The sequence below is a fragment of the Pagrus major genome, chromosome 10 (assembly GCF_040436345.1).
Source record: "Pagrus major chromosome 10, Pma_NU_1.0".
NCBI classification, from domain to species: domain Eukaryota; kingdom Metazoa; phylum Chordata; class Actinopteri; order Spariformes; family Sparidae; genus Pagrus; species Pagrus major.
In genome coordinates this window covers 12,342,616-12,363,276 of record NC_133224.1, presented here as the reverse complement: position 1 = coordinate 12,363,276, position 20,661 = coordinate 12,342,616, and the positions used below count along the sequence as shown (strand labels likewise).

Here is a 20,661-nt window from a genome sequence, read left to right as displayed (position 1 = left end):
ACAGTAGAAATACACAGTAGAAATAAACCTCACACAGTAGAAATACACATCACACAATAGAAATAGACAGTAGAAAAACACAGTAGAAATACACAGTAGAAATACACACCACACAGTAGAAATACACAGTAGAACTACATTGTAGAAATACACAACACACAGTAGAAATACACAGTGGACATACACAGTAGAAATAAACCTCACACAGTAGAAAAACACAGTAGAAATACACAGTAGAAATAAACCTCACACAGTAGAAATACACGTCACACAATAGAAATAGACAGTAGAAATACACAATAGAAATACACAGTAGAAATACACACCACACAGTAGAAATACACAGTAGAACTACATTGTAGAAATACACAACACACAGTAGAAATACACAGCACACAGTAGAAATGCACAATAGAAATACACAGTAGAAAAACACAGTAGAAAAAACAGTAGAAATAAACCTCACACAGTAGAAATACACAGTAGAAATACACAGTAGAAATACACAATAGAAATACACAGTAGAAATACACAGTAGAAATAAACCTCACACAGTAGAAATACACGTCACACAATAGAAATAGACAGTAGAAATACACAATAGAAATACACACCACACAGTAGAAATGCATAGCAGAAATACACAGTAGAACTACACAGTAGAAATACACAACACACAGTAGAAATACACAGTAGACATACACAGTAGAAATACACAGCACACAGTAGAAATGCACAATAGAAATACACAGTACAAATACACAGTAGAAATACACAGCAGAAATAAACCTCACACAGTAGAAATACACAGTAGAAATACACAATAGAAATACACAGTAGAAATACACAGTAGAAATAAACCTCACACAGTAGAAATACACGTCACACAATAGAAATAGACAGTAGAAATACACAATAGAAATACACACCACACAGTAGAAATGCATAGTAGAAATACACAGTAGAACTACACAGTAGAAATACACAACACACAGTAGAAATACACAGTAGACATACACAGTAGAAATACACAGCACACAGTAGAAATGCACAATAGAAATACACAGTACAAATACACAGTAGAAATACACAGCAGAAATAAACCTCACACAGTAGAAATACACAGTACACAGTACAAATACACAGTAGAAATGCACGGCAGAACTGAACCTCACACAGTAGAATCACACATCACACAGTAGAAATACACAATAGAAATACACAGTGGAAATACACAGTACACAGTAGAAATTCACAGCAGAAATAAACCTCACACAGTAGAAATACACATCACACAATAGAAATACACAGTAGAAATCAACCTCACACAGTAGAAATACACATCACACAGTAAAAATAGAAAGTAAAAATACACAATAGAAATACGCAGTAGAAATAAACCTCACACAGTAGAAATACACATCCCATAGTAGAAATAGACAGTAGAAATACACAGTAGAAATAAACCTCAACCAGTAGAAATACACATCACACAGTAGAAATAGACAGTAGAAATACACAATTGAAATACACAGTAGAAATAAACCTCACACAGTAGAAGTACACATCACACAGTAGAAATACACAATAGAAATACACAGTAGAAATACACAGTACACAGTAGAAATTCACAGCAGAAATAAACCTAACACAGTAGAAATACACATCACACAATAGAAATACACAGTAGAAATAAACCTCACACAGTAGAAGTACACATCACACAGTAGAAATAGACAGTAGAAATACACAATAGAAATACACAGTAGAAATACACAGTAGAAATAGACAGTACACAGTAGAAATGCACAGCAGAAATAAACCTCACACAATAGAAATACACATCACACTGTAGAAATACACATCACACAGTATAAATACACATCACACAGTATAAAAACAGAGTACATAGTATAAATACACATTACAAAGTAATAATACACAGCACACAGTATACATACACAATACACTATGAATACAAAGTACACAGTACAGATTATAAATATACATTACCAGTAGAAATACACAGTGGAATTACACAGCACACAGTAGAAATACACACTATAAATACACAGCACACAGTACAAATACACAGTAGAAACACAGCACACAGTGGAAATACACAGTAGAAACACACAGCACACAGTAAAAAACACAGTAGAAATACACAGCACTCAGTAGAAATACACAGCAGAAATACACAGCACACACTTTCAGCTGGATTCTCATTTTGCCACTGAGCCCGTTCAGTGCGACCACTATCCTCGACTCTGTGTGCTCCTCAGGTGTGTTAGTTCAGGTACAAACAAGCCTTTAAATTATGTTAAAGATAAAAGCAGAAAGAAAACAACGAGTCACCTCGGGCAACTTCAAATCACATGACTTCAGGGAAACCCTGAACGCCTCACAGCCTGTCAGTGATAAGGCCGAGCAGTAATCAGACGGTGTTTCATGTCAGAGGGTAAACATCGTGAGTCGACATGGGAGGCAAATTATCCAAACGCAAGGAGAGGACAGAGAGAGAGAGACAGAGAGAACATGTCAGGACGAGGACAACCTCAGAGGAGAAGTGTTATAACCCAAAGGACCGCACGCTTAGATTTGTAGACGGAGAAGATGAATTAGACTGTAAGTAGTCGAGTACAATTTCACTTTTCACATTTCCTTTTCCCTTCCTTTATTATTATTATTATTATTATTATTATTTTTATTATTATTATTATTATTATTATTATTATTATTATTATTATTATTATTATTATTATTATTATTTTTACACACTATTGAATTACAAGTCCTTAATCGTAGCTGCACATCTTTTCTTGTGTGTCTCATAGTTTTGTGTAACGACTACAAGTCTCTCAGAGCAAAGATGTCCTGTGGTCACGCTGTCACTCCGATGTCTCTCACCGATCATTGTCGCAGGTTGTTGGACGAGGTATGATGTTTACACCTTCATCGTGACATTTACAGACGTGTTACTGAATTATTTCATTTCTTGAGTGGAAAGCGGCTGCTTGTGTAATAAAACTGTATTTACATACAGGGCTGTAGGATTTTAGACAAACTGAGGTCATGCCCCCCACCCCCACCCTCACCCATCCATCAGAACATTATGAAGACTGTAGTATAAATCTGTGCATTTCTCTGCATTTTGACAGGAACTATAATTGCCAAGGACATAATATCTATGGAAATTGGATATTAACACTTTATAATAATAATCATTATTAATAAATGATACATTTATAGTTATTTTACTGTTGAAAAACAATAAAATGGTTCATAAAACATTCATTAAGTAATTGTAAAGGTTAAAAAACATCAGTTGCAACTCATCCAAATAATGTTTATAAATGAACTACATAGTATTTATTATCACGAACATCAGTTGCAACTTTCCAATAAACAATTGTTAATAAATAGTTTATATTATATTATAAAATGTTACCAAATATTTATATCAAGATATCAAAGTGACATAAAGTGACTCCTCAGCTGATAGACAATACAAAAGCTTTATTTTCAGGGGGAAGGTAATATTTTGAAATTGACGCTGTTGTTGTTCCTAATAGCAATAAATCATAAAAGCAATAGTTGGCAGTCGTTGTAAAAATGGTTCAGTATTTTTTTTTTCCACATTTAAAGGTGCACTATGTAGTTTTGAGGAAGTAAAACAAACTAAATAAACATTTTTTTTATTTTCATGACTGGATAAACTGATTAAACAAATGAACCTTAGAAGACAACACCATTTCATAATGTTTTACTTTGTATATATGTGGCGGACCCTGCCACCTTTCTAGCTTCAAAAAGTGTTCTGGGGACCTTATTTCCTCTGAGAACAACTTGTTTATTCGGTTAAAGAAAAAAATACACATTTATGAGTTTGTATTATTATCTCATTAATATTTAAATGTTAAAATTCTGAGTGTGAATTTCATTTCAGAAAATACACACTGCCCCTTCAAAGGTTTTTCTTTGTTTTTCTTTTGAAGGGCAAGTGTGAATTTGTGTGTGGCCAAACTAACTGTGATGTTGAGTGGACCTTCGACGAGGTTTCTAAAATGGCTCTTCTGACTCCTGAAGAAGTGGAAGAATTTGAGAAGAAAATGTTCCACAACGCTGCGAAGAGTTACTTGGACATCAAACAAGTAAGTGTATTCTGTTTTTAGGATTCAAATTTCCTTGTTAACAATAAATAGTTTCTCATTCTCATTCATTTTCCATGTGACTTCTCTTCAAAGTGTCCTGGTTGCAAGTCTCGTGTGGTGAGAAAGGATCTCTCCAATCTGAATGTAGAGTGCACGGTGTGCACAGCTAGCAAGAGAAGGACGTATAGGTTCTGCTGGCAGTGTTTGAGGGAATGGAAAGGTCGGGCTCCTCGCTCAGACCGCTGTGACAATGACGGCTGCCCAGATCCTTTGGACATATTGAGGAACTGTCCGAATATCGTCTTCAAGGATGTGAAGGGGGTCAACGGCTGCCCCTCCATCCGTGCCTGTCCCACTTGTGGTATGCTGGTAGAGCATAACAAAAAACAGTGTAAAAGCATGATCTGTCGTCGGTGTAAGGTGAAATTCTGTTTCGTGTGCCTGAAATCAAACAAGGGCTGTCTGCAGCAAAACGCATACGGTCTTTGCCCCACTGGTGTAGCACCCAGACAGAGATCTATACCTGTGTGGCGGAGGAGATGATTCTGTTTATTGGATATTGTCATCTAAAGATATGCAACTTTTTTACTTCTCCTTTTCTTTGAAAGTGTTCATCATGATGCCAAACACCACAGCTGTTATTACTTAGTAAGGAATTTAACCCCATACAAGCTTTCAGTAACAGTTAAGAGTCTGAGATACTTTTTGCACCTTAACATAAAAATTTTGAAAAATATAACAACATGAGAATTTCTTCCTTCTCTGTACAACTGAAACATTTGCATCAAGAATGTCTTGTCATTTTGCTTCAACTTCTTTAATGTTATCTCACAGTACACTTATCATTTTGATATCCATAATGTATTAAATCAATAATTTCACATGCAGTTGTTTTATCTTATGCTTTTTTTCTTTTTACAAATCATTTGTTTATTTTCCTAACATGACATTGTTGTTTTTCCTGTAAAATAAAAATATATGCTTTTGGTTTGTATTTGATGTTTTATCAGTGATGCAGAGCAGCTGCAGTGAGCTCTGTTCGGGGTCTGATGAGGTGAACAGGTCCTAATCTGTGCCAAAGTGAAGTCAGGAAGTATCACAGTGTGTAGCTCTTATTAAACTAACCTACTTCACTTGTACTGTAGAGTTTAGAAGAGAGCAAAGAATAAAAAACAGATAAGAACCAAAGTCAAACTGTGGTGGGAGCTTTGGTTAACTTCAATATGCCGTCGCACGTTAATGATATTGTATGAGAAAATGTGTTATACTTTCATACCGGACGAATAAATATGATATGAAAATAAAAGGAGAAAAATCAACTAATCAAATATAAGTAAAAATGTTGGAGGCATTTTCATGTGTTGGCTTATTTGGATATGAAATGACCTCTATCTGGATTGTGTGTCAAAGGGTAGGAGAGAGAACAAGTTATCCCTCAATAATAAGTTAACTAAAAATAAATTAATTGTCACAAAGAAGGGTATTATGACTCAGAAAGACACATAAATCTTAATATATTAGCTTTTCTTCTGTCTTCTTTATTCATTTATGATGAGAAAGTTACATCTATTCTGTTATCTGAAAGAAGAATATCATAATAAATACTGTTTGAATTTTTTTTTATAAATGTTGGGTTATATTTCTAATATCATCCCAACAGTGTGATAGTGTGTATCAGTGTGTATGACAATCATCAGATCGTCAGAATCAAACTAAACAAAATAAAGAAAACATCCTCTGACAGCCATTAAAAAGCATTTTCTACAACTTCTTATCATTTTGTTCAGGTGTAGCCTATAATTTTATGACACTTATGTAATATACAGTATTACAGTCATTTGTTTCATGTTTTTATTTCAAACTGAACATAGAAAATTCATACAACTGTACATTTGTTTTGTCACATGATGGTCAATCACATCATTTTCATATTTGTTGATTCATACACTAATTATGTTCTTGATTAAAGAGATTAGCGATTTGCTTTTCTGCACCAGTATAGGATACCATACGTGTTAAAGTCAGACCTCTCCTCCTCCTTATATTAAAGGGGCACTATGTTGTTTTGGAGAAGAAATTCAAACCCAGAACTTTAATATTTACAATATTAATGAGGAAATGATACAAACTCAGAAATATTTATGTTTTTCCATAACTGAATAAACAAGCTGTTCTCAGAGGAAAATAACATCCCAGAACACTATTTGAAGCTAGAAAGGTGGCAGGGTCCGCCACACTTGGACGTATTCTGGCCGGATCGAGGAGAATTCTCACCTGATGGGAAAGAAAACATGAAATCAATTACAATTTCACAAACGTGTTATTTAACACAAAGTCAATTTTTTGTCAATCTATTCTCACCCATTCCTCCCTCTTATGAGTTATAAAATCTGTGTTTTTCTTCATTATCAGTGTCTTTTTCTCCTACTTTTTTTTGGCGCTCCGCTTCGTCTCCTTTCAGTTCTTCTAGAAGATTGTTATTTCCAGATCTGTCAGATCCTCTGAAGTGGTCACAGCAGGCTTTCGATTTTCTGCGACTTGGAAGTGGAGGAAACGTTAAATATTCAGTAATGATCAGCATCAGTACCAGTAAGCATAAGATATGTCACGCAATGTACACTCCAGATTAATGTAGCCTTGGAAAAAGATACATTTGTGTTCTTTTGTAAGTATGTTTTATATGGTTGCCTTCATTTACAGTTATTGATTTAATTTTCTCTATCACCTTCCTCTCCTCCAGCCTGAAGTCTCTCTTCCTCCCTTTCCTTTCTCATCTGTCCCTCATCTTCTTCATGATGTCCAGGCTGTGTGGTTTCCTCATCATCAGTGTTTCGTTCGCTGACATTTTCTTGATGTTCTTCGTCTTCTTTCTGTTCTTCTGGACCAATATCTTCACCCTCTTCTTCTTCCACCTCACCTGTCACATCTTCTGGCATGGTCTCTTTGGACATCTGAGACTTTAGGGCTTTGAAGAGGAAGAAAAATGATATAATTAACAAAATAACGATGATCAGTAAGTCAGAATAATCATATTTTCATGATGTACATCCTGTAAGGGTGCAGTTGTTGTGGCTGCGTGAAATAAACCAAATAAAAGAACAATTCTGGTGCACATTGTGGGCTCTCTTTTACTTTTATTTTTATTTTCTATCCACCAAGCGGCCTGCATTAATCTACATTACCTTTTTGCTTCTTCTCGGCTCTCTTCATTTTCAATCTTTGTTTGATCGGTCTAATCATCTTTCCGCTTGAATCTCCCCCTGAAGACAAAAAGTATATCTTAGCTTATTCAGACAAGTAATTCATTCTACTGCAATTCTTTGTCTTTAACTTTATTTAACTTGTCATTTTTTTCTTGCAGATCTTGAGATACAGAGGCCTTCAAGTGCAGGAAAAGTAATATATTGCATGTATTCAGTAACAACCTGTTAATAATAACAAAGACAAAAATTAAATGTTGTCTTACCTTTGTTCTTCCCTCTGTACATGAGGAGATATGCAGTGCTGGAACTGATGAACAATCATTTTTAGAATAACAAAAAGTTAACAACATTCAGTCAGAAACAGAAAGTGAGAAACAGAAAATCCAATTATTTACAGATGTGATAAAATGGGATCCATCAAACATACTTGTAAATCTTCTTTGCAAACGGTTGTTCTTCAGCCTACACCATTGAGAAGCACATTTCATCAGATTAAAAGGTGTTATTGATCTTACTCATCAGGTTTTGTGTCACTGATGGTTGAGTTAAATTAATGCTCACCTTTTTGACATGAGCGTCATCAAACTCATACCAGGTTTTGTCCTTCTTGGACAGGACGGTGGCTGTGTAATGTCCACCGCTTAGACTGCCCATGTGATTCACCATCCCATACAGTTTGTACTTCTTGTTCTGCAATGGAGAACACAGTCAGATACAGGGGAACGATTTTAAAGAAAACAAACACATAGTTACTTCCTCTTGCCTTTGTCTTCAATACGCGTGGCACTTCCACACAGCAGTCAGATTTGACGTGTGACATGGTGTTGTAGTCAAAGTCAAATCTCTTGAGGAGCAGAATCAAGTTCTGAGGGAGCTTCGTCATCTCACATCCCTAAATGACACAAGAACGATTATTGAACACTACAGACAGTTTTGTAAACGAACATGCAAAATCTCCATTTGATTCCCGTTTAACATTTCTCACAACTCACACTGGTCGCCTCTGTTTTCGTTTTACACTCGTTGCAGTACACCATGTTGTCGCCACCGAAAGTTTTTGTCTGAAAAACCCTTTGTAAGCCTCTTTCCTGAAAAAACACAAATGTTGCAATGGTTTATTTATTTATTTATTTACTAACACTGCAAAACTTACTGGCAGGTTCTGAGATTGTACCATAATAAGCAGGCAGTTAAAATAATTTCTAAGCAGTTTATAAATTAATTTAGGTACAGATGTCCTGCTGCCCTTTTCCAATACATTGGAGGGGTGTCCTTAATGAATCGAAAAGCTAGCTAAAAAGACAAGCAAACATTTTCCACAACCTGGCAACCCAAACCCATCTGACTGATGGTGATGATTTTATTCTTTTCTGATTTATATTTACTATAGACAAACTTGTTTTCCAATACTGTTTTTCTCAGTTTTACAATTGCTTCCACTAAACACTTCACAGCCTTATTTGAAGTGTGTTCAACTTACTAACAGCATTTTTCTAATTTAGGGGCAGTAGTGGTTTTTACAACTGTTTCAAACAATATGCAAACTTTGAATAAACAAACCCAGTCAAGGATAAAAAACAAACAAACAAACGAACAAATGAAAATACAAAACAAAACAACTTCATGTTCATGTTCCAGAAACATAACAAAACAATTAAAAAAACTGCACTTATGAACTGAAATTTATAATATAAAATAATAATAAACAAGCTTGCTTTTAACTTTACCAGCGTGCGATTTTCTAAGGACCGTGTCATTTTCCTCCATGTCTCATCTTTTCACAATAACACAAGTGGGTGCTATATCGATGCTATAAACATTAAACTAGAACTCTGAGATTCGTCTGCTCACCACGCTGAAGGTTGAATCATAGGTATCTTTCAGAGACAGTGGAAGAGTCCAGAATGGATTTGTCTCTTCATTGATGATGTGATCTTTGGGGCATTTTATTGTGTATGTCAGCTGTCCTTGGAAAACCTGTGCATAAAAAAAGTCTATCGTCACAAAGCATTATGATTTGTCCCCCTGTAAATAACATTGTAGATATTTTAAGTGCTCACCTCAGAGGCCTGTGGGCTGACCTTATGTAAAATCATCTCCAGACATTCAGCAGCATCACGCTGTTGATCAACTGCAGAGTAATTCATGAGATTTAATCCAGAATACTAATTCCACTAAAACAGCTGCTATGTGACCTTCCTTCATGTGTAATGTTTTGCTGTTCACTGCTCAACTCACCATTTTCAATCTTCAAAGAGAAAGTGAGTCCTCTGGTTTCACATGGTGTTTTTTTCAGTTGTCCAAAGATGTTAATCAGCTCCTGATCTGGGAAGTGCGTTTTTGGTTCCAACCTTTGGGAAGAGGGAAATTTATTGGAGAATATTGACTGAATGCATTGACATCGACAACATCAATGTTGGAGTGTCATTCAATAAAAGAAGAAGAAATCTTGAAACCGATGCAGCACTGACTATCAGACGTATCACTCTACAAAACAACGCTTTCTGTTAATACCTGACAATACTTGTTTTGCCACTTATTAGCAGAAGAAAACAGCTGTTTCAAACCTGTTGTGGATCTCTGTCGTCATGAAGAGAACTTGCAGGACACTGTTGAGGTAACATGTGGCTCCCTGATTAATCAGGCCACAATGAGGTTTCTGTGGCCGAGGCACTTAAAAGAAAGAAAAACACCCATCAGTTCACCATCTCCATTCATTCACACGTCAGATTGTAACAGGAATACGGAAAATGTTCAAAAATTCAGAGCAACAGGAGACTACATTGACCAAAATAATCAATCACTCAAGGTATGTACTGTCTATATTTTTTTGTTGCGTTAGCTCCAACTATCAATACCTGGTGCTCGAGATGGCCAATTCCTTCATTAGCTATATGTCTCACCTCTGATATGACGTAATGTGGTGCCAGGTGATCTGTTGTCAATCTTCAAGGATTTCCCCCACTGCTCTCGGTGGCCAGTCCGCTTACTGTCCAAGGTAGCCATCTTTCTTCATGGATTTCCGGCTGAAGACAAAAAGTTTATCTTGTTTTAGTCAGGCGAACAACTCAATGTCAGTCAACCACAACCACAATGTGTTACATATGCACGTCCTCCGGTTTAGCAGGTTTTTATATCATCATATGTGTTTCTGACATTCACCAACCAATACCTCTTTCTTCTAAATGATCCATCACTGTGAAATCTGGCTACCTTAACACCTTCAGAGCCACACCAAAGGCCCTATGACATGCAGTCCTGCCCAACAGGGGGCGCTATTCCTTCACTTGCTTATACTAACTCTTCAGACACCACAGGGAACATTTACTGTAGATATTCAACAAAGATGTCTTCATCACGAACAACAAAATGTAAGGGAGTTACACCAAAGCATAAAAACAAGTGTGTGGAGAAAATGTGTCTGAAATTTAGATTGATTGATTGTTTTTATTCTTATTATTGACTAATTATCTAATACGAGATCAAATTAATTACAAACTGACCCACGACTGAACATGCCTGTATAAACTAATTGTTAACTTAATATTTCCATCCAGCAAAAACTTTGTAACAGTTGCTGCCTGAACGTCTCTCTCGGTTAATAAATGATCGAAGAAGTCATGATTATGAACCTATTGATTAATGCCATTCACAGAATATCTACAACAGTATCAGCGGAATGATGCTTTCAATAACAACTGGGAAAACTCAAAACTCGAGTCTGTCACCTATTGAAGATGGTGTATTTTTGTGAACCTCTGCATTTGCATCGCATATAATAATACATCGTACGATATTCACCGGTTTAATCCAACGGGTAAATGACCCGATTACAGAAAAGAAAAAAGAAAAGAAAACAGAATTATTATGGTTAAAGATTCAAAACATATTTCTGCTTGAAATAACTTTAAAATAACAAAACTAAAGATATTTTTTGCTGTAAGAAAAAAAAAAAAAATCTGTAATACTTACTGACGGCCGGGTTTCGCATACATACTGAACTCGGTATCTTCCAGAGGAGGATGTGGCTGCCAGTGTTCAAACTATTGATGGCTGACCGACAGTCAGTAATCAATATTAACATGCACCTGTTATATTCTAGGAACCCCGCTGCGAGCCTCTCTAATTTGATGAAAATCAGAATCTGGAGTTACCCTGCTTAGTTTTTCCTTTCCATTTTGCAGAAAAGCCTGATCACAACTTCTGTCACTTGGACAACGAACCATGGTGTGACAGCAATGGGCCGGATACACAGTGTAGACCCGCCCTGCAGGATCACTGTCACAGCTGATCTGGAAGCTCATGCTGCATGTCTCTTCATCTTTTTTTTTTTTTCATTCACCACCAGAATCTAGTCCAGTTACATTACTGTGGTTGTGTTGTTCATTCCAGTCATTTACAGAAAATCATTAACACATCCGTGTTCTTGTTTTGTTTACCTGTTGACAGAATGTAGTCCTGCTGCATTCAGGTACGTGCAGCATCTCCTGCTGATTAAAACACTTTCATTTTTCTGGTCAGCGTTTCTCACCAAAACACAATCGTGACTGAGTGCCAGCACACATTAGACTCAGATTCTGACAGGATCATATTGTTTATATTGTATTAAACATATTTCTGACATGGGTGACACTTTATAATAACCATCATTAAAAGCTTATTCGATTAAGTAAAGTAATTTCACTGTTAAGAAACAATGAAATGGGCCATAAATCAATTGTAAAGACTGAAAACATCAGTTGCAACTCTCTAATAGCCATCCAGATAATGTTTTTTAGATTAACCACACAATATTTATCAACCATTTACAAACTATTATGAACATTAGTTGCAACTTTGCAATATAACAATTGCTAATAAATAGTTTATAAAGCATTTAATTGCTTGTTAAGCACTTATGATAATAGCCATCATTAACAAATGGTAAATGTATTGTTATTTTACTGTTAAAAAACAATAAAATGGTTCATAAAACATTTATTAAGTAATTGTAAAGGTTAAAAACATCAGTTGCAACTCATCCAAATAATGTATATAAATGAACCACACAGTATTTATTATTACAAACATCAATTGCAACTTTACAATAAACAATTGCCTATAAATAGTTTATAAAGCATTTAATTGCTTGTTAACAGTGAAATAACTATTAACTAAAGTTTCATTAACTATAAATTTAAAGACCCAGAAAAAAAAAAATACAGAGGACATAACCCCATCTCAAGATGTTTTACCGTCATCTGATGATCTGATGAGAGTGTCAGTAAACACGATGATTGACACACCCAGTTATGAAAAACCTCCACCAGATTCATGTCAAGGAAGATAAAAACAAAAACCACCTGATTGGCAGGAATGATGACGCACAATTAACTGAACCAAACATTCCCCTGAGTCCAAACAGGTTCTGAGTCATTCTGGCTTGAGAGTTTTTCAGGGTAATTTTATTTAGCACAACACAATGAAAAGAAACAGGTATTACAAGGCAAATCATGATGATATTATAACCACAACCAAGTGTTTTTTTGTGTGCATAAGTCCAAGCAGAGCACAAACACAGTGTTGTGACATGAGAAACAGAAATAAAAAAAAACTATCCGAGGTTTTACAGAAATGTACTTTGCTAACATTTATTGTGGCATGAATCAATGATCCTTTTCTAAAGTCAGATTTTATTATATTAATTTTGTGCCTTTTAAACATGTATGCAATTATTCTTATTGTATTATTTTTTGACAATATTTACAGTACTATTAGCCTTCAATTGATATCAGTGGGCCTATTATTATTACAGTTATAAAGAAAACTTGTAAATATACACCCACAACTTCCCTTAATCTGCTCATCAACCATTGTATTCATTATTGTTTCCTGTCATTCATTTAATTGCTTTATGCATTCTGGTGTCTATCATTAAGATATTTTCTTTTCTCTTTTCTCATTCTTTGGTTGCAGTCACACACTCAGATACCATCTTCGGATCACATGACTTCACGGAAGAGGACGATCACACCTCAGGCAGACTATCCCTTTAAAGTGGAGCAGTCAGTCAGTCAGTCAGTTGCATGGGAGTGTAGCATACTGAGTCAACATGGGAGGCAAACTGTCAATCAGACGGAAGAAGAAGGAATTCAAAAAAAGAGTTAAGATTAGACCTCCAGAACCACCCAGAAATGAGGCTGCTGCGTTGGATTACGAAGGATTTGATGTTTCGACTTACAGAGACCACGTTGTGCCTGACACATATGACAATGTGTCTCATAGAGACAACTTTGTGTCCCATGAAGTCAACGTTGTCGCTCATGATGAGATCTCTGAAGACAGCAGGAGTTGGACAACTTACGAGGAGAAGTGTTATGACCCTCAAGACCCCACGCTCACATTTGTAGATGGAGAAGATGAAATGGACTGTAAGTAGATGAGCTGAACAAATACAAATAAGAGCTTCTATTACAGAGGATTTAGTTTCCCTACTGATTTTTAAGTTGTTAATCATAGCTTGTGTTTGTTTCGTAGTTTTGTGTAACGACTACAGGTCTCGCAGAGCAAAGATGTCCTGTGGTCATGCTGTCACTCCGATGTCTCTCACTGACTGGTGTCTCAGGCTGTTGGATGAGGAGGTACGATTACACCTTCATGATGAAATTCAGTGACATTGATGAGGACTAAACTTACTAAACTGACAAAATGGAGAGCGACGGTTTCATTTAGACGGTTTCATTATATCTGGGTAAATATACTTTGCACTTGACATTGACGTTGGTTAGTTGTAGTAAACCATTAAAGCAATAGTTTGCAGCTGCTGAAGAATTTGCTCACTGTTTTCTTTTTCACTCTTTAAAGTTTTTTCTTTGATTTTCTCTTTAAGGGCAAGTGTGAATTTGCGTGTGGTAACTGTGACGTTGAGTGGTCCTTCGAGGAGGTTTGTAAAATGGCTCTTCTGACTCCTGAAGAAGTGGAAGAATTTGAGAAGAAAATGTTCCACAATGCTGCGAAGAATTTCTTGGACATCAAACAAGTAAGTGTATTCTGTTTTTATTTGCTTGTTAACATTAAATAGTTGCACATGTGACTACAACAGTCAATTTAAAAACATCTAATTCATTTTCTCTTCACAGTGTCCTGGTTGCAAGTCTCGTGTGGTGAGAAACGATCTCTCCAATCTGAATGTAGAGTGCCCGGTGTGCACAGCTAGCAAGGGAAGGACTTATAGGTTCTGCTGGCAGTGTTTGAGGGAATGGAAAGGATGGGCTCCTCGTTCAGACCGCTGTGACAATGACGGCTGCCCAGATCCTTTGGACATATTGAGGAACTGTCCGAATATCATCTTCAAGGATGTGAAGGTGGTCAACGGCTGTCCCTCCATCCGTGCCTGTCCCACTTGTGGTGTGCTGGTAGAGCATAACAAAAATCAGTGTAAAAGCATGATCTGTCCCCGGTGTAAGGTGAAATTCTGTTTCGTGTGCCTGAAGATCACCGAAGAGTGTCTGAAGATAAACCCATACAATCTTTGCCCCATTGGTGTAACACCCAGGCAGAGATCTATACCTGTGTGGCACAGGACATATTCTGTTAATTGAAACCTGTGATCTCAAAAAGTACAATACAGCCTTTTTAATTTATTTATTTTCCCTCTTTGTTCTTGTGTTGAAAAGGTTCCTCATAATGCCAACCATCATGACTGTTATTACTCAGGCAAGAGCTCAACCGCACCACCTTTAAAGAACAGTTATGATTCTGAGATATTTATTTGTACCTGTACTCATTCATTCATTCATTCAATCATTTCTTTTACTCACATGAGAATGACTTCCTTCTCGCCACGAAACATTTACTTCAACAATTTGTAAAAAGTAAAATCTAAACTGTAGTCATGTGTTATGGTATTTGTAATATTTGAAACTCTGTGTATCCTGATTATGTTGGATATGTCAGTATTTGTTCATTTCACATTTTTCAGTATTCAGTATTATGTTTTTTCTTAATATAGATTCTGTTGTGTTGCTATGTCAGTGTGTTTTATTGTGTCTTGTTTGGATGTTACTTGTAGTTTTTTTTTAAATGTAAGGTAAAATTAATGGAATCCATTTTCTGTGCATGTAAGCAAAGACAAATATCTGCATTTTATACACAAAGGGTAAACAATAAAGTTTTTTCTTCTTGTCAACTTTGTCCTGAAGATTTGGATATGTGTATTCTATATGTCATATTGCTTGGAAGTAATATTTTTATTTTGTAATGTAAAGTAATATATGGTGGCCATTTTTTTGTGACTTCACTCAGGGTAGGAAGCTCAAATGCTGTAGACCTGCTGTGTTCTAGTCATGTAAACTTAGGAAATCTGACAAATCATTAAAGATTATCTTATAATGACATGATGATTATCATTTCACCTCTTCCTGATTGGTCAGTCATTGAACAGACAATGAATAATGACAATCTGGACTTCGGGCCATACTTCAAGATAAAACAACATATTTGCTAACCCCTTAGCTTCTGCTAGACAAAAGCTAATATTAGCATTCAACTACTTCCTAGTTAACATTACATTTTCACTGTAACACCATACAGGGAACACACAGTAATGTTAGCTAATAAGTGGTTGAATATTAATTTTAGCTAATGGGTTTTCAATTTTTATTTTCTTTTACTTTGAAATATGGCTTGATGTCCCCTGAATTTTCACCAGCAGCGGTGAAATGATAATTATTTGTCAATTGTTCACAGCTGTACGACATTTGAGCTTTTCACCCTGAACGTGAGGTCACAGGAAAATGGCTGCCATGTGAATACAGTCTACTGCAGATGAAAATGATGTGACTCGTTATTTTTAGTCACTTTAGCCAACTTCCTTCCTCACTGTCTGATCTCCAAGAAGTTATAGCCACAGGCTACTAAATGAAACTCACCGTTTTATTGAATACAATCAGGATTTCTGTGGGTTCGAACATTGCTGGAAAAATTTTTGGCTAATGTAAGGCACAACTCAACAAAACATATGACAGACGTCTTGTAATTTTTAGGCATTTTAATGCAGAAATGTTACATTTTATATCTTTAAGAGAATAAAATAACAAGCGAATATAACAGTAAATAAAAAGCACAATTGAGGTTCAATCATTCAATTCATCACTTTAATTGGGGCAACTGGTTGTTGGATGCATACATTTAACACACATAAAACACAGGGCACATATGCAAGAGCAAAAAATATATTGATTTAAAGAATCGGAACAACAGAGTTTCCTGTGCAGTGCCAGTTATCAACCACGTTACTGAGTATATTTTTGAGTTTGACCTTGAGAAATTGAAAAGAGAAAGTGTTAGCACAGACTCAATAGTGTCATGAGACAAAACAGAGGTTTGAGCAGCTCTTGAAAACTTTATGCACGACAAAAATTAAGTTTGTTGGCATGAAAATAATGCAGTTAAAGTCTCATATCTAATAAAGCTTGATAGCTAAATGTCTCTTTCCCTCAGTCTATGCTCATCTGTTCCTCACTCTGTCTCTTCACCACCAGTGTCTATTTCTCCTACTTTTCTATTGTGTTCCACTTCGTCTCCTTTCAGTTTATCTTCACCCTGTTCTTCTTTCACCTCGTCTGTCACATCTTGTGAAGTGGTCTCAACTGGCTTTTGACAGTCTGTGGCTTTGAAGTGCAAGAAAAGTAATAAATTAAGTAATGATCATGATTTACAGCCCCCAAATGTCAGCATATAGTCCTGTGTGATGTAGGTTTGGAAAACAACCTCTTGTGCTATTTTCACTCTTACATAATACATCTGAATTTATGAAATAAATCGCTGAGAGCCAATGAAAGTGGTCTGTTTTGTATGCTGCCAAAGACACACACTTTTTCTCTTAATGAATGTTGCAGAAAGTAGGACACATGTTCTTCATTTTACCTCTTTGTTCCTCCTTCTCTGTCTTTGTCTCTTCATCCAGATGTTGTTCACGGGAGTCTTTCAACTGCTCTCCAACATTAACAGAAGCATCTTCTACTCTAGTTTCATTTAACTCTTCAGACTTGTTAATTTCTTGTGTTTTGCTGTCTTCATGTTCCTGTGCCTCTTCACCTGCACTGCTTTTCACTTCACTCACTGTTGTTTGGTTATTAATTGATGTGTCAGTCTCTACATTTTCTGCGCCACCCTCCTCTCCACTAGCCTGAAGTCCCTCTTCCTTCCTATCTTTTCTCATCTGTCCCTCATCCTCTGCACTATGTCCCATCTGTGTGGTTTCTTCATCATCAGTGTTTCTTTTGCTATTTCTTTTGGGCTCTTCGTCTTCTTTCTGTTCTGCAGGACCAATATCTTCACCCTGTTCTTCTTCCACCTCGTCTGTCGGATCCTCTGAAGTGGTCTCACCAGGCTTCTGACACTCTGTGGCTTTGGAGGGAAATAAAAGTAATACATTCAGTAATGAAACAACATGAACAAGTCAAACATGTCAATATTAACATCCATGTAACATAGTCTGTGAAATAGATACTTGAGTGTTGTTTGTATACTGTGTATAGCTCATCAATGCACTTTCTACATAGAGTGTCTGAATGTATAACATCAATTACAAAGAGACGATAAAAGTAGTTGTTTTTGTATTCTGTGGTAGACACACACTGATTCTCTTAATACATGTTGCAGACAGTAGGACACGTGTTCTTCTTTGTACCTCTTTGTTCCTCCTTCTCTGTCTTTGTCTCTTCATCCAGATGTTCACAGGAGTCTTTCAGCTGTTCTCCAACATTTACAGAAGCATCTTCTACTCTAGTTTCATTTAACTCTTCAGACTTGTTGTTTTCTCGTGTGTTGCTGTCTTCATTTTCCTGTGCCTCATCACCTGCACTGCTTTTCACTTCACTCACTGTTGACTGATTATTAATTGATGTGTCAGTCTCTACATTTTCTGCATCACCCTCCTCTCCACTAGCCTGAGGTCTCTCTTCCTTTCTATCTTTTCTCATCTGTCCCGCATCCTCTGCACTATGTCCCATCTGTGTAGTTTCTTCATCATCAGTGTTTCTTTTGCTATTTCTTTTGGGTTCTTCGTCTTCTTTCAGTTCTGCAGGACCAATATCTGCACCCTGTTCTTCTTCCACCTCGTCTGTCGGATCCTCTGAAGTGGTCTCACCAGGCTTCTGACACTCTGTGGCTTTGGAGGGAAATAAAAGTAATAAATTCAGTAATGAAACAACATGAACAAGTCAAACATGTCAATATCAACATCTATGTAACATAGTCTGTGAAATAGATACTTGAGTGTTGTTTGTATACTGTGTATAGCTCATCAATGCACTTTTACATAGTGTCTGAATGTATAACATCAATTACAAAGAGACAATAAAAGTAGTTGTTTTTGTATTCTGTGGTAGACACACACTGATTCTCTTAATACATGTTGCAGACAGTAGGACACGTGTTCTTCTTTGTACCTCTTTGTTCCTCCTTCTCTGTCTTTGTCTCTTCATCCAGAGGTTGTTCACAGGAGTCTTTCAGCTGTTCTCCAACATTAACAGAAGCATCTTCTACTCTAGTTTCATTTAACTCTTCAGACTTGTTAATTTCTTGTGTTTTGCTGTCTTCATGTTCCTGTGCCTCTTCACCTGCACTGCTTTTCACTTCACTCACTGTTGTTTGGTTATTAATTGATGTGTCAGTCTCTACATTTTCTGCATCACCCTCCTCTCCACTAGCCTGAGGTCTCTCTTCCTTCCTATCTTTTTTCATCTGTCCCTCATCCTCTGCACTATGTCCCATCTCTGTGGTTTCTTCATCATCAGTGTTTTTTTTGCTATTTCTTTTGGGTTCTTCGTCTTCTTTCAGGTCTTCAGGACCAATATCTTCACCCTCTTCTTCTTCCACCTCATCTGTCAGATCCTCTGAAGTGGTCTCACCAGGCTTCTGACACTCTGTGGCTTTGGAGGGAAATAAAAGTAATAAATTCAGTAATGAAACAACATGAACAAGTCAAACATGTCAATATCAACATCTATGTAACATAGTCTGTGAAATAGATACTTGAGTGTTGTTTGTATACTGTGTATAGCTCATCAATGCACTTTTACATAGTGTCTGAATGTATAACATCAATTACAAAGAGACAATAAAAGTAGTTGTTTTTGTATTCTGTGGTAGACACACACTGATTCTCTTAATACATGTTGCAGACAGTAGGACACGTGTTCTTCTTTGTACCTCTTTGTTCCTCCTTCTCTGTCTTTGTTTCTTCATCCAGATGTTGTTCACAGGAGTCTTTCGACTGTTCTCCACCATTAACAGAAGCATCTTCTACTCTACTTTCATTTAACTCTTCAGACTTGCTGTTTTCTTGAGTGTTGCTGTCTTCATTTTCCTGTGCCTCTTCACCTGCACTGCTTTTCACTTCACTCGCTGTTGACTGATTATTAATTGATGTGTCAGTCTCTACATTTTCTGCATCACCCTCCTCTCCACTAGCCTGAGGTCTCTCTTCCTTCCTATCTTTTCTCATCTGTCCCTCATCCTCCGCACTATGTCCCATCTGTGTGGTTTCTTCATCATCAGTGTTTCTTTTGCTATTTCTTTTGGGTTCTTCGTCTTCTTTCAGTTCTTCAGGACCAATATCTTCACCCTGTTCTTCTTCCACCTCTGTCAGATCCTCTGAAGTGGTCTCAACAGGCTTCTGACACTCTGTGGCTTGGAGGGGAAGAAAACATGAAAAAGTCAAACATGTCAACATATACCTCCATGTAACGTAACCTGGAAAAAGATACTTTAATATTGTTTGTATACTGTACGTAGGTCATCAATGCACTTTTGCATAATGTATTTAAATGTATAAAATAAATCACATGGAGTCAATAAAAGTGGTCATTTTTGTTTGCTGCCATAGACACACACTGATTCTCTTGATAGAAATTGCAGACAGTAGGACACATGTTCTTCTTTTTACCTCTTTGTTCCTCCTTCTCTGTCTTTGTCTCTTCATCAGGATGTTGTTCACAGGAGTCTTTCGACTGTTCTCCAACATTTACATTCAGATTGTCCTGTGCTTCTACATCTACACTGTTTTCTACCTCACTGGCTGTTCCACAGTTCTCATCAGTTTTTACATCTCTGATATGACTTATTTCTCCATCTGACTTATCATCTTTATCATGTGATCCAAACCTTTCACACTCTGACTCTCCTGCTATATCCTCCTTCTCCTCTCTTGGCTTCTCTCTGTTCAAGAGCTCACTTTTAGGCTCAGTCTCTGATCTGACTTCATCATCCAAAACAATCTTTTCAGTTTCGGCAGTACCCTTCTCTCCTCCAGTCTGACT

At 36.6% G+C, this 20,661-nt stretch overlaps 2 protein-coding genes across 2 annotated transcripts; both read left to right on the top strand.

Moving 5' to 3' along the window:
* Positions 1–2,480: 2,480 nt before the first annotated feature.
* On the top strand, positions 2,481–4,697 carry LOC141003322 (uncharacterized). Its single transcript, XM_073474646.1, has 4 exons — positions 2,481–2,628; positions 2,838–2,938; positions 3,999–4,154; positions 4,248–4,697. The coding sequence occupies exons 1-4, from the start codon at positions 2,481–2,483 to the stop codon at positions 4,695–4,697; spliced, it is 855 nt and encodes a 284-aa protein (XP_073330747.1).
* An 8,751-nt stretch (positions 4,698–13,448) lies between these two features.
* Positions 13,449–14,937, top strand: LOC141003320 (uncharacterized). Its single transcript, XM_073474645.1, has 4 exons — positions 13,449–13,767; positions 13,874–13,977; positions 14,226–14,375; positions 14,476–14,937. Exons 1-4 carry the CDS (start codon positions 13,449–13,451, stop codon positions 14,935–14,937), a joined length of 1,035 nt encoding a protein of 344 aa, XP_073330746.1.
* Positions 14,938–20,661: the final 5,724 nt, after the last annotated feature.

Coding starts and splice junctions, on each gene's coding strand:
- LOC141003322 (XM_073474646.1), top strand. CDS start 2,481: ATGGGAGGCAAATTATCCAAACGCAAGGAGAGGACAGAGAGAGAGAGA. Junction 2,629..2,837: donor CGGAGAAGATGAATTAGACT/GTAAGTAGTCGA, acceptor TGTGTCTCATAG/TTTTGTGTAACGACTACAAG. Junction 4,155..4,247: donor GTTACTTGGACATCAAACAA/GTAAGTGTATTC, acceptor TTCTCTTCAAAG/TGTCCTGGTTGCAAGTCTCG.
- LOC141003320 (XM_073474645.1), top strand. CDS start 13,449: ATGGGAGGCAAACTGTCAATCAGACGGAAGAAGAAGGAATTCAAAAAA. Junction 13,978..14,225: donor TCAGGCTGTTGGATGAGGAG/GTACGATTACAC, acceptor TTTCTCTTTAAG/GGCAAGTGTGAATTTGCGTG. Junction 14,376..14,475: donor ATTTCTTGGACATCAAACAA/GTAAGTGTATTC, acceptor TTCTCTTCACAG/TGTCCTGGTTGCAAGTCTCG.